The sequence below is a fragment of the Nestor notabilis genome, unplaced genomic scaffold, assembly GCF_000696875.1.
Source record: "Nestor notabilis isolate BGI_N333 unplaced genomic scaffold, ASM69687v1 scaffold4828, whole genome shotgun sequence".
NCBI lineage: Eukaryota > Metazoa > Chordata > Aves > Psittaciformes > Psittacidae > Nestor > Nestor notabilis.
Window position 1 is genome coordinate 62334 of NW_009940457.1, and position 12813 is coordinate 75146.

At 38.8% G+C, this 12813-nt stretch overlaps 1 protein-coding gene across 1 annotated transcript in view; it reads right to left on the reverse strand.

The window, feature by feature from the left end:
* Positions 1-11142, reverse strand: part of PTPN13 (protein tyrosine phosphatase, non-receptor type 13 (APO-1/CD95 (Fas)-associated phosphatase)) — a gene marked incomplete at both ends in the record, with an annotated part of 73300 nt that extends 62158 nt beyond the window's left edge. Inside the window, 4 exons of the mRNA XM_010020350.1 lie at positions 2205-2390; positions 4838-4903; positions 10608-10777; positions 11105-11142. Of these exons, the coding sequence (XP_010018652.1) occupies positions 2205-2390; positions 4838-4903; positions 10608-10777; positions 11105-11142 (460 nt within the window). The remainder of the gene's footprint in view (positions 1-2204; positions 2391-4837; positions 4904-10607; positions 10778-11104) is intronic.
* Between the last annotated feature and the right edge of the window lie 1671 nt (positions 11143-12813).

A 12813-nucleotide genomic window follows, 5' to 3' on the forward strand; every position in this document is an offset into this window, starting at 1 on the left:
CATTATTGCTGTCTTTGGCAGGTCAGTCTAGATTACCCTGACACTAACATCACACTGCCTCTGAAAGCCTGCTGACAAGAACAAGATGAGGAAAAGCAAAATATCTGCTAAGCAGAAAGGGCCTTTAAGAACTTGAGGACTAATGCCTCAGTTTCCATAGTGGCCTTTTCTATAGCTTATGGCCTGATTTAAGGTTTGGATCTTTTTGCTGTCTTTGGCAGGTCAGTCTAGATTACCCTGACACTAACATCACACTGCCTCTGAAAGCCTGCTGACAAGAACAAGATGAGGAAAAGCAAAATATCTGCTAAGCAGAAAGGGCCTTTAAGAACTTGAGGACTAATGCCTCAGTTTCCATAGTGGCCTTTTCTATAGCTTATGGCCTGATTTAAGGTTTGGATCTTTATTTTAATAGTTTCACTGATTAAGGCCTTGTACGCCTTTATTTCATTGAATCACAGACTTGCTCCCCTTGGCAAATACACAAGACTTCAGACATTACAGTGAGGAGCACTGGACTGACAGAGATAACCTCACAGACTAGACAACGCTTTGTGGAGCTCAGGCTCAGCATTATTTCTGGAGGCCTGTCATAATCAGCTGCTGCCAAATATTAGACAAATGCAGGGACCTCTCACCTCATGCAAGCGTTTCCAAACCAAATTTATGAACATCTAACAGATAATAATTTTTTTTTTTAAAAAGGAAGCATTAGCAAGTCAAACATTTTTCTTGCAATTACAGTGCTTTGTCTCTAGACACCAATCTTTATGTTGGCATAACCCCTATGAGATAAAAAAAGGACTTTCAATGATGTAAAGCCAGATAAAATTCAGGACCACCATGGATCACCACCTCTTGAAGCAGGTGATCCTGCCCCTCTACTCTGCTCTCGTGAGACCTCACTTGGCGTACTGTGCACAGTTCTGGTGTCCTCAACATAAAAAGGACATGGAGCTGTTGAAGCAAGTCCAGAGGAGGCCACAAGGATGATAAGAGGGCTGGAGCACCTCCCGTATGAAGACAGCCTGAGGAAATTGGGGCTGTTCAGCCTGGAGAAGGCTGCGTGGACACCTCATAGCAGCCTTCCAGTACCTGAAGTGGGCCTACAAGGATGCTGGGAGGGATTCTTCATCAGGGACTGTAGTGATAGGACAAGGGGTAACGGGTTCAAACTTAAACAGGGGAGATTTAGGTCAGATATAAGGAAGAAGTTCTTTACAGTGAGGCTGGTGAGGCACTGGAATGGGTTGCCCAAGGAAGTTGTGAATGCTCCATCCCTGGCAGTGTTCAAGGCCAGGTTGGACAGAGTCTTGGGTGACCTGGCTTAGTGTGAGGTGTCCCTGCCCATGGCAGGGGGGTTGGAACTAGATGATCTTAAGATCCTTTCCAACCCTAATTATTCTATGATTTTATGATTCTATGAATATCATTCCAGCAATAACAAACAGCTCATCATTTCTTCTAATTATAAACAGAAGGAAAGCAAGTATTGGCCAGAGAACAATCTAACAATATTGACAATCGATGACCTTCCTTTCTACTCAGAGCCTTGAAATTATTTAACTATTCTGAAGTTATGTTGTAATGGCTTAGGTGAAAAGAGAGGTTGCCTGTCAGGAATAGTAACTTTGCAACACGAGTTCATGTAGTTCCCTTTACTTTTGAAAACAGTTTAATGCATTTGTCATCATTAGACAATAACATCCTCCACAATTATCATATCCAAGAGCTGAGCAGAACTGCAAGAGAATTGGCACACTGCCTAAAAAGTATCTCTTCCTGTTAATAAACAACTCTTAAAAGTCAAGCATAGCTTTAAAAAATAAAATTCACAGCAACCATTTCTGAAGCATTTCAAGTAGCAACAATTCTAAGGCTTGCCCCAGAGTTCGTCATGTTTTGTGCTCTCCCATATTTCCCTACTTCACTTTCAATGAAGACAAACAGTCACAAAATTACCTTCCTCAGAAAGAGCAGTCGTGCATGCGTATTCCAGGAGGAACTGTCAACTGCACAAACTGTTAGAATGGGAGAGAAGGACTTCTCTCAACACTCACCCTTATCAAAATTGCAACATCGTAAAACAAGACGAAGAATGACTGCAGAGTGACTGAATTAGCAGCTTTGCTCTCTTCCTGCTCATCTCTATTATTCTTCAAATGCTCATCTCTATTATTCTTCAAATGCTGACAGAGACTTACCCCAGACAGGCTTCCCAGAACCAGTCTGACCAACTGTTTCACGTATGAAAAAGAAGGGGCACAGTTACTGTTCCTTATGTGGGCGCTGCAAGCATCCAGAACAGTACGTACAGATACACGGGCATAAACGACATCTTCACACATGCCAAGGAGTATGCTGTTGAGATGATCTCCAAGTTTGATAGGCTAGTGACAAACAAACACAGGAGAGATAGGAGAACCAGTTTTATCAGCGACTTGCGGTATACACAGAGACAAAAGACATTCAGCACAGTAAACTATTCATGAGACTTACCGCCTATGTTATCTGAATACCAATTTGAAAGTCACCATCTAGATGACAAAAAAACAGCAGTTGCAGATCAGGCCACGCATTCATCATCTAGATTAGATTCCTACCCTACAACAATCTCGTTAAAACAAGCTGCCTGCTCTGTAAGTGCCGGTCACTAATGCTTCTCTTTCTCAAGGGCTTAATGACTGGCAGAAATGTTCAGAGGAAATTTTCTCTGCTGTTTTTGAACATTCTGCAGTTTTGTAATGGTCTCTGCTCATTTTCTACAGTTCCTCACCTCACCAATATTTTGCAGCAGCTGTGTTAGCATTTCCAAAGTGCAGTGACACCATCAAACAGTATCAACCAAAAAAAAAAGGAATAAACCAGCAAATCCACTAGCTAAGGAAGCAAAGCTTCACAGTTGCAAGACAACACCCATACAGTTAAGAACCATCTAGAATTAGTTCTCCTCTACCCATTCAGCTAATCCAGCACACTGTATGTGGAATATCACTCCTCAGGGTATGCAATAATCAGCAATAACACTCGTTCCCAGATGCCGCAGGCACTTGGGACTTGAACTTTCTGATCTGCACCTCTCCCAAAGTGGGTGGTTACCCACAAAGTACAAGCATTGGTGTGCTTTTTGCATCACAGAGCACTTCAAACCATTATAATCTTCCAGTCTTCCCTGTATTAGTACTCTCAAGCTGTACCATAAAAAAAAAATAAAAAAAATAATAAAGAAGAGAGTTCTGCGTGACCCTTATTTAATTAACATAGGCTTTTCCCATCTCTCTGTTTAGCACTTCTAACTAATCGTAAAAATCACTCCTGTATTCAACCACACTCCCAGCAGAGAAGCAGCTCATTAGCCAACATAGGCAGACAAATACGGAAAAAAACCCCTTAAAGATAGGAAAATCTGAATGTGCAATTCAACAGTTAAAAGTAATGCCATACGCAGACTGTCCGTTTGTTCCCACTAACACCACTGGACAGAGGCGACACATGAGACATCCCAAAGGTAAATTCTAGACTTCTACTCCCCCTTTCTTTTCAGGCATACCTCACCACACTGTCTTTGTAAAATATTGTTATATTGAAAGGTAGAGTACTCCTTCCCACTGCATTACTGTGAAATTGTTGCTACAACCTGACACAGAAGGAAGAAGAAACAAAGAAAAGGGGAACTAAAATTCATGCCAACTTTCTGCTCAACACCTACCTTTACCTACCTTCAATCACTCTCCCACTACTGCTGAATAGTGCTCCTTTCATCTCCTACAAGATAGGAGAGCAAATAAAGGGCATAACTGTCTAAGAAAATATTGGGGCTTTTGGGACAGGTGCTGTAGGCATTACAAAGAAGTACCCTTACAACAGTCATCGCTTCAATTGTTCTGACTTTTGCATTTGGGCAGCTTCTTCCAAATCAGTAGTTCCAAACCCAACTACCACTCCATTAAAGAAAATACTAGGAGCTGAACACTTACACTGCCAAGGAGCCTTTCAAAAGTTTCTTCTTTACCCTTACACATAACACCAACTAGTAGGACTGAACTCATATATGAAACAGAAACAGATCCTTGAGCTGCACAATGCTCTGCCAAACCCCACAACTGCAAGTCCATCATGAAACATTTTTTTTAGATGCATTTCATCTTATGTTCACCCTTTTGCATATTGACTTCTGCAAGTTTATTTGGAGGCAGGGAAGGAGCACCCAGGAAGATGATGAATCACATCACCTTCAGTCAGTTTTGGAAAGACTGAAGCCTTTCCAAAAGTCTAGGAGTTCTGCTGGGTGTGTGAAATAACCCCATTGAGCAATAACGCTCAGCTCTAAGCAGTCTGCAACTGTGTTAGCATTGACTGACAAGTCAATAGCAAGAGTCTACTCCCTCTTCCAAGCAATTCGTACCCTTTCTTGGTCATTGTGTAACGTAAGTATCTGTATGTGCCAAGTCCAGATTCACAGAAACAGCAGCACAGAGAACAAGCTACTTTATTATGAGTAAAGTAACAATGTTATTTAAATGTTTGTTTTTATATAAGCCTAAACCAAAACAAATATTTTTCTCCTTTGTCAGCAACTTCAACTGTTGTCTTTCAGCCTGTGACACTACAGGATAGACTAGCCCAGATATATCTTCATGGAAACTAACAGAAAGGTAGTATCAGCACCTCCTTTCTGCTAGATACTACCACTCTCACACACTCCACAGGAAAATGTTCCAAGTACAGGAAAGAAATCCTCCTCTTCAGTGCCTTATTATGACACCCTACATGTTAACTCAAATGCAGATTCAGTCAAACTATCAACTCTGAAGTTGCAGTATTAAACAAAGCTTACCTGACTTTGAGGAACTTCATGGTCAGCTCCCCAGAAGAGTGCCATACCAAGAGAATAAATATGGACCTGTCATGAGGCACAAGACATCGACTCATTGAACAGGAATGGAAATGCAAAGCAGAACTTTAAAATAGAACAACTACCAACATCATTTTGTCTACGTTTACTCCTGGTATTTAAGCTCAGTTGTCTTTCAAATTGTTTTTCTCCTACTGCTATGAAATAAATGTACTGCATCTAACCAGTGCCTCTATCTTCTCTGTTCAGTTTTAAGCTTTCATCTCACTTTGAAGCCACAAGCACATGTAATCCCTTTTATCAGTGAGGTACACACTCTATTGTTTTGTCCAAGGGTCCTTAAATTTTAATGTAAACACAAGGCAGACCTCAAGAAGAATCAAACAGTGGGCTACTACTGTCAAGAGATCCCTAAGACTGGGATCAAAGGCAAAAAAGGAACTAACATAGAAGTATCAACATACAAAGCAATCACCGTAACCTATTATTGACACTTTAAGATACATTAATCATTACATGTATAATTAATGATTAATATCATCATTAATGACATTAATGTATCTTTAACACAATTAGCCCATCAGGACAGGGAATAAAACCTTTAAATACTGCAGAATTAAGAACACAAACACATACTGCCCCTGTAGGTGACTGTGAAAACCAAACACGTAGGCAAGTGCAGAAAAAAAGCAGTTTTTCTGTATGGTGTAAGTAACACACACTAGTGATGATTCTTTCTACCAAGTTATTAGTAGTATTTGTACTACTTAAATTTGTGCTACTTCAAGCAACAAGTTAGATAATTGTGCAGGCGATGAACAACAATTACAGGGACAGCAATAAATTAAAAGCAACGTGCTTAAGTCAGCCTCTTAGCTAACTAAAAGCAAAACATCTAACTTTAGTCCTAGAAATATATATTGACAAGATCTGTCCAGACTCAGGTACTTAACACAGAGATTTAGAAAACTTAAGTGTAAATTGAGTGTACAAGTGTAATGGATGGACTCAACAGAACTTACAAAATGCTAAAAATAATTTTCTTCTTCTCGTAGTATAACACATTAAGTTGTTAAAAATCACACATCTAGGCATAGCTTCAGGTCCTACAAGAGAATTCATCTTTGTACTGAGGAGTCTCTTAGCCTACTCAAGACAACAAAATATATTCTCAAAGACTCAGAAAAAGGATGATGCATAAATGTTTTTCGTTTTAGACCACTCTGCTTGAAAGACGTTATACCATTACTCCACCATGCCAGGAATTAACCCTAAAACACAAGTATGTTATATTTTCAGATTTCTGTTGTAAAACAGAAAAAAAGTTTCCTTTCTATGTATTTGGAAGAGCAGCACAGCTTTGTAACAAGGTAAGGAAGTGATTACTAAAGACACTTAGAAGCAACATACCTTAAGGTCGTACTAGTGAATTCAACGTGCTTTATTCACATGAAATTGGAATTCAGCATACTTTGAGAAGCACCCCAGTCCTAAACTTCTGCCACTTAAATCTTGTCAGATGGTCTCTGTCTAGCATAGCATATGAGTCAGCGCAGGACAGAAAGGTTTCCATCAGTATAAGGCAATGATACACCAGATACTGCTGACACATGGTTACTCACTGGTATGGTCCAGTCCAGCTGACTGACAAACACTGAAACACACCTTTATGCTAGACACAAATATGTAGCCAGCACTGTGTACCTAAGAAGGGCTCACCCATCCTTCAACTTCCTCTCCCAGAAAGAAAGCACTGGCCAAAGTAGGGTATCTCTGTTCCATACAAAGAACAAAAGAGAACAGAAGTCACAGACACTGACAAACTTAACGGTTCTCAGTTAATACCATCGGTCCATTCAGCCAGAAACATTATCTTTTAAATACTGAGAAAACTGTTCCGTATCTGGTTGGGAAAAAAACCCAACACAACAATGAAATAACAACAAACAACCCCCCACAAAAACAAACAAACAAACCACCAAACAAAAAACTTAAAAAAAAAAAAAAAGCACCAACTCCTCCCATCCTCCCAAAATACAAAGAAAAGCAATTAAGAAGTCTATTACCAAAATTATTTATTCTAATCAGAGAACTGGTCATGGTCATAAGTTTGTCAGTATTCAAGCAGCATTTGGACAACACTCTTAAATATATTTCATTCTTTGATTGCTCTCTGTGGAGTTTGGAGTTGGACTCTATGATCCTCATGGGTCCCTTTCAACTCAGGATATTCTATGATTCCATGGTTCTAAGCTCCAATATAATGGAAGGTGTTTTCCACAACCAAGAAGTGCATCATCCTCAACAAAAACATTATCATACAACCCTGCAAATCAGACCTCTAAACTAAAACATGCTACCCTACTGACCTATCTGAAATCAGCTTTCTAAATAAAAGCATCTATTAAAAAAATTTTAGCTCATTTTTCTATTTTATTACTTTTAATATTTTCCACAAAATATCAAACATAAAACTAATTTCCAAAATGAATCATAGAATCAATGAGATTGGAAAAGACCTTTAAGATCATCAAGTCCAACCTATACTCCAGGACTGCGAAGCCCACCACTAAACCATGTCACTGAGGGCCTCGTCTACACAGCTTTGGAACGCTTCCAGGGATAGTGATTCCATCACTTCCCAGGGCAGCCTGTTCCCATACCTGACCACGCGTTTGGTTAAGAAATTCTTCCTAAGATCTAACCTAAACCTCCACTGGCACAGCTTGAGGCCGTTTCCTCTTGTCCTATCAGTTGTCTTTCACTGTAATTTTGAATGGTTTGCTTACTCTATTTCCAGTAAGCTTGCAGTTACCTCAGACTATTTTGCATTCAAATTGACTGTGTGTCTAGAAATCAAAAGGGTATTCATTGACTATAATTTTTTCTAATATTTATACTTGAATACAGTGTTACTTTGTGTTAGCAAGTAAAGTCATAACTTCATAAGACAAATGCAACCCTGTCACTATATGACAAAGTCTTAAGAAACAAGACGTTTGCCTTCAGCAGCTTTCAGACATGGTCTGATTTCAGAATAACAATCAGAAAGGAAAACAGTGAAAATTTCCAGTAAATGAGTTCAGTGGACTACAGAAGTTTTGATAGGAAAAAGAAAAAGTTAAAAGTTACCACAGTCAGCATGTGTGAAGCAAGATACAAGAAACAAGAATTCAACATACCAAGACAAATAACCAGTGTACCATCCAACACACAGTTTAACACAAATGTAAACAGTCAAAACCCCCCAATGCATACATAAGCTGTTTACAAGCCCTACTAACTTCAACTGATCAAGCCCTAATATGCCAAAACTTTTGTACAAAGCTATGTTTCAGGTAGCTTTCTACTTCCATATAAGCAAGTAAGCAAATATACCCAAACATGATATGTTTGAAGCATTTTGCACAGATATATTATACTACATAGTACCCAACCAGGGGATTATAGATCAGTATTACAGATACTCTGGTCTTTTTTTTTCCTGATGCATTATCAGAGATTATTTTTACATGTACTGGTATATAGCATGGCCATCATGAAAAAAGTTCAATTCTCAATAGTACATTTCTAAGAATACAACTGAAGGGTCTCGTAAGAGCAAATGCAGGATGAGTAATTCTCAGATCCTGTCTTGAGATTATGGCTGTCCTTCACTGCACCCAGACATGACTACCACACTGGGAGAACAGCTGTGTGATTTACCACAAGGCTTTAAACCAAGAACAAGAATGGCTGTAGCAAGTTTTCTTCAGATGTTTTTGTACCATCCCAGGCTATCAGAGGAGTTAATTTCCTCCACCAGTGCATGCAAAACATGCACCAAAAATCAAGTAGAGTTCAAACACTATACAGGTTAATTCATCTCAAGCCCAAAACCTGAAGCTTCAGCCTAATGCTAAAGCTGAATACCACAAGCTAAAGGGTTTTATTTAGTTTATACATGACTGTATAAGTAAGTTGCTTATGTAAAGCCAAAGCTTGCTATTTCTACATCCAACTGTTTCCCAAAGAAAACAGCAACACAGTTGCTGCAGTCTAGAGTCTCAATTTTGTCATTGCCTCCCAGCAAGCAAGGTTATACTGGCATCAAGAAACAAATTCACACAGCCACAATCAGTGAGGATTAATCAGCACTGCATATGTGCAGAATGCCATTTGGTCAACGCCTATTGATAAGCTGTGCTGGAGTTTACAGGCCACAGTGGCCCCTCTGAGTATTTCCTGCCTAAAGGTTAAGATAAAGAAACATCAGAGCATGGCTTTTAATAGTAACAGTTCTCTGTTTATTTCAAAAAGAAAAAAGTAACATACTGAATGAGTACTGGCACGGAACAAAGAATGCAATCAGCTCTAATGAAGGTCACAACAATGTCAGTTCAAGACTCTTTTCTGGCATTTTAAAGGCCTGTTTTGTATATTAACTTCAGAGTTGGCAGTAGAGGTAACATTACTGTCTTCAACAGTGTTGTTTCTCTTGAAAGAGGATAAACAATTCCAACAGTATGACTACAGAGTTTGGCAGCTGCATCCTACATAACTGATCCACAATTTGCATTGATGTCAATGTTATTTTTATTTCTCTATTAAAACTTTCAGCCTAGGTTGCTAATTGCTTATAGCTTTGTCAGATAAAATTATATACATATTTTATTATATCATTCTATTTGACTACATTGCAGGGCAAGAAGGATGTCTAAAGGGCTTGCAAGTAAGTGAGGAAATAGGGATTTTTTAGTAGGTGTTTGGGGATACGGTCCTAAAGAAAACTGACTATATACAAGGTTTAGAAGAAAAAAAGCTGCAAACACAAAAAATTCAACACAAAACCCTCCATATTTCAATAGTCCTTGTGTGCACAACAGCAATCAATGCCAATCCATCTCCTCTGGAGTATGAGTATGTTGCTGTTCTTCCTGACTGCCAAATGTCATAATTGTTCCCAGATTAAAACAGTGGTTGCTGCTAGCTTCCTTTCCTAAGGATTATTGATCCAGAGAAGCCAACTAGATGGAAATAGGGCTTAGCATCCTTCTTACGCCCACATGTTAAATATCTTTAACTAGGCCAAGGGAATGTTTTTTCTGGGGAAAGCATTATCATATGCTACAAATTATTGTTAGGAAAACAGTTGAGAAGCTAGTAATTTTGACTGTGCATATCAATTACCTGGAGAAGATCACACATAGACACCTTACCTGCCTCAACATCTACCCTTGAGGAAGAGTTAAAAAAGGAAGGTGGAAAGGAACAATTTTGCACACATATGAGGAATACTTATGTTAATTAAAACAAACTTTTTCTTCCAAGATTAGTTTAGGAATATCCTATTTTTTTAAGCCCAGGATTGTGCTCGAGAAACTCCCGTGCTTATCTCTCAGATGCATTTTGCCAAAAATATTTAAAAAATTGAAATTAGTAGTGTTGCTGTAATTTTTTAGAAAAAGAAGGCAAAGTGTTGCTTACTGCTAGTTTGATGGTCTGTGCAGCTATTGCCCAAGTATGGCTGTCAGTAGCACACATGTGACAGGGACCTACACACAGACACTTCTTCCTAAGTGCACACAACCATAATCACTATCCCACTTCTATGCAAAATGTTGGAGGATCCCTGCCCCTCTTGCAAAAGAAATCAAGAATTACACATACAAATTAAGAAACACAGGGAGCCAAAAAGGACAGTTTAAAGCTATTTTGTGTAAGGATCAACAGCGATAGACAACTGCTGTCTGCCAAGGAAGAGGAACTGTACCTTTTCAACATCTGACAAAGATGATAGAGAATGGTTCTGCAGAACCTCCGGTGCTGTGAACGCTCGCAGGTCTTGTTGGGAGACATTTTCATCTGTAAATGATACACTGCCAGATGGGAGCAACAGGAGAGACCATGGAGAAATGATGAATCCCAGAGCAGTAGGATCAGCTATATTTGAAAGGAAGAATACAAACAACTGAAATTAAAGCAACATTGTTTGATGCCCTTGCTTGATGTTATTATATTTGCTCAAAGGCACATTTAATAACCAGCCTACATATTATTAATGAAATAGGTTCATGCTTCCTTTTCCACTTGTGGTGCTTCATAACCACAGCAACCACCTCAATTTTAATCACACTAAGGTGTAGCACCTATCTTTATTGACTATTCTTTGCTATTATCATACCAGCAAGCTCAAAAGCCTGCGGTATGTGATCTCTTCTGTCCTCAGGCTATATCATTTATGCTACAGTTGACATATAAAATGATCACATTTCCTACTGTACATGTCATTAAGGCTAACTCCATTCCTGTTGTAGAAATTATCTGCTTTACTAAAATATCACTGCTGCAACAGCAATGACCTGAAGAGAGAAGACAAAGTAGCGAAGGAAATTCTTACTAGAGGAGCTGACAGAACTGGACAAAATGGAAAAAGTTCTGGGGCACAGAAGTCCTTCTTAGCTCAAAGAAAAAAAGAATTTTAAAAGGAAGGAAGAAAAAAATAATTCTAGGCAGCAGTGGAAGTGGGCAGAGAATAAACCTAAAACCTTACTCAGATCGCCCATTCAAACTCCGTTTATAACACTTGAAAACAGCAAAACTAGCACCGAAATCGGCAAACTAAAAGTGACAAAGAAAATTTCCTACACCACGAATATATGATTTGCCAGCTGCGTTTTTGACGTCTGACAACACTGCTGTCAAGCTTCTGGACACAGACCTCCTAAAAAAATAAAATAAGGGTGGGAGGGGAAGAGGGAGGAAACACAGGCCACATGCACAGGGGTAAGTGTTGAACCCAAAAGCCTACCTTGAAAGTAAAACTTAACTAAGGCAGGAAAAAGAGAGACTATTTCCTTCAGTCAAAATTTTTTTCTACTCCTTTAACGGTAAATCAGCTCAGTTTCACTGAAGGAGGCACAAGCTTTTGTCTAAGTAGAAATAGAAGTTAACTGTTATTTTTCTACAGGCAGAGGCAGTTGCTTTGTTTTCTGCTACATGATATATGGAAGACTTCAGGAAACACATATTTAAAGGATAAATATTTCTTTTCCCTCTACATAGTAAGCAACAACAGCAGAATAATAATTTCCTCTTTCAGCTCCACCACTAACAAAATTTTCCACTCTCCTATCAGCTCAAGTTGTTCCTACAGTGCTGGTTCCTAGCTTGTTCAATTATCTTGTAATCTAGAATATTTCTAATCTCCTAGGAAATGTATTAAATTACTGCTTGCAGGTATCAGATGTAAAAGGATCTACCAAGTAAGTCCTTCAATTTCTCAACTCCCCTTCCTCCAAAAGAAGCTAAGAGATTGCTTTTAAGCTTTCTACTTTCTGTGATACCAAAGCAAAACCATATTAATAACTTGGTAGTACAATTATCCAGAAAAACATTCCCAACTTGCAGATCCTGAAGCTCTGAAAGTTTCCCCTCCTACCAACATGTGCAAGATCATGAAGTAGAGAACCCAATAATTAATTTTTCAGTCTAAGACTAACATACACAATTTTCTGAATATACCTTGAATTGCTATGCAGAATTTTGCTTTAAAAAGGAAAAGAGACCATGGAGGGCAACAAACATTCTAGAAATGGAAACATCCTACAGAGTCTACTCAAGTAGCTATTTATTTCAAGTTGTTTAATCACCTGATAACCAAAGGAGTTTGTTACACTTTTTCTAATGGATTTTAAAATGCCAGTGTGTTTTGCAGAAAGCCAGTATGACAAGCTTAGATTCACAGTGCAGAATTGTTTTCCCCCTGCTCTGCTTTTTATAACATACAAGAGAGGCTCAGTCTTTTTGACTTGGGGAAATGTGTTTCATTGATCTGGTTTTCTTCCCTTGGTCCAAAAGAAATAAGTAATTAATGGATGGTATCTTGGATCATGTAGGGTAAGCTAATTTAAGCTCTCGCACAGAACTGTTGAGCTTCCCATGGAAACCAGAGGTCTTTGTCATGCATATATATATAT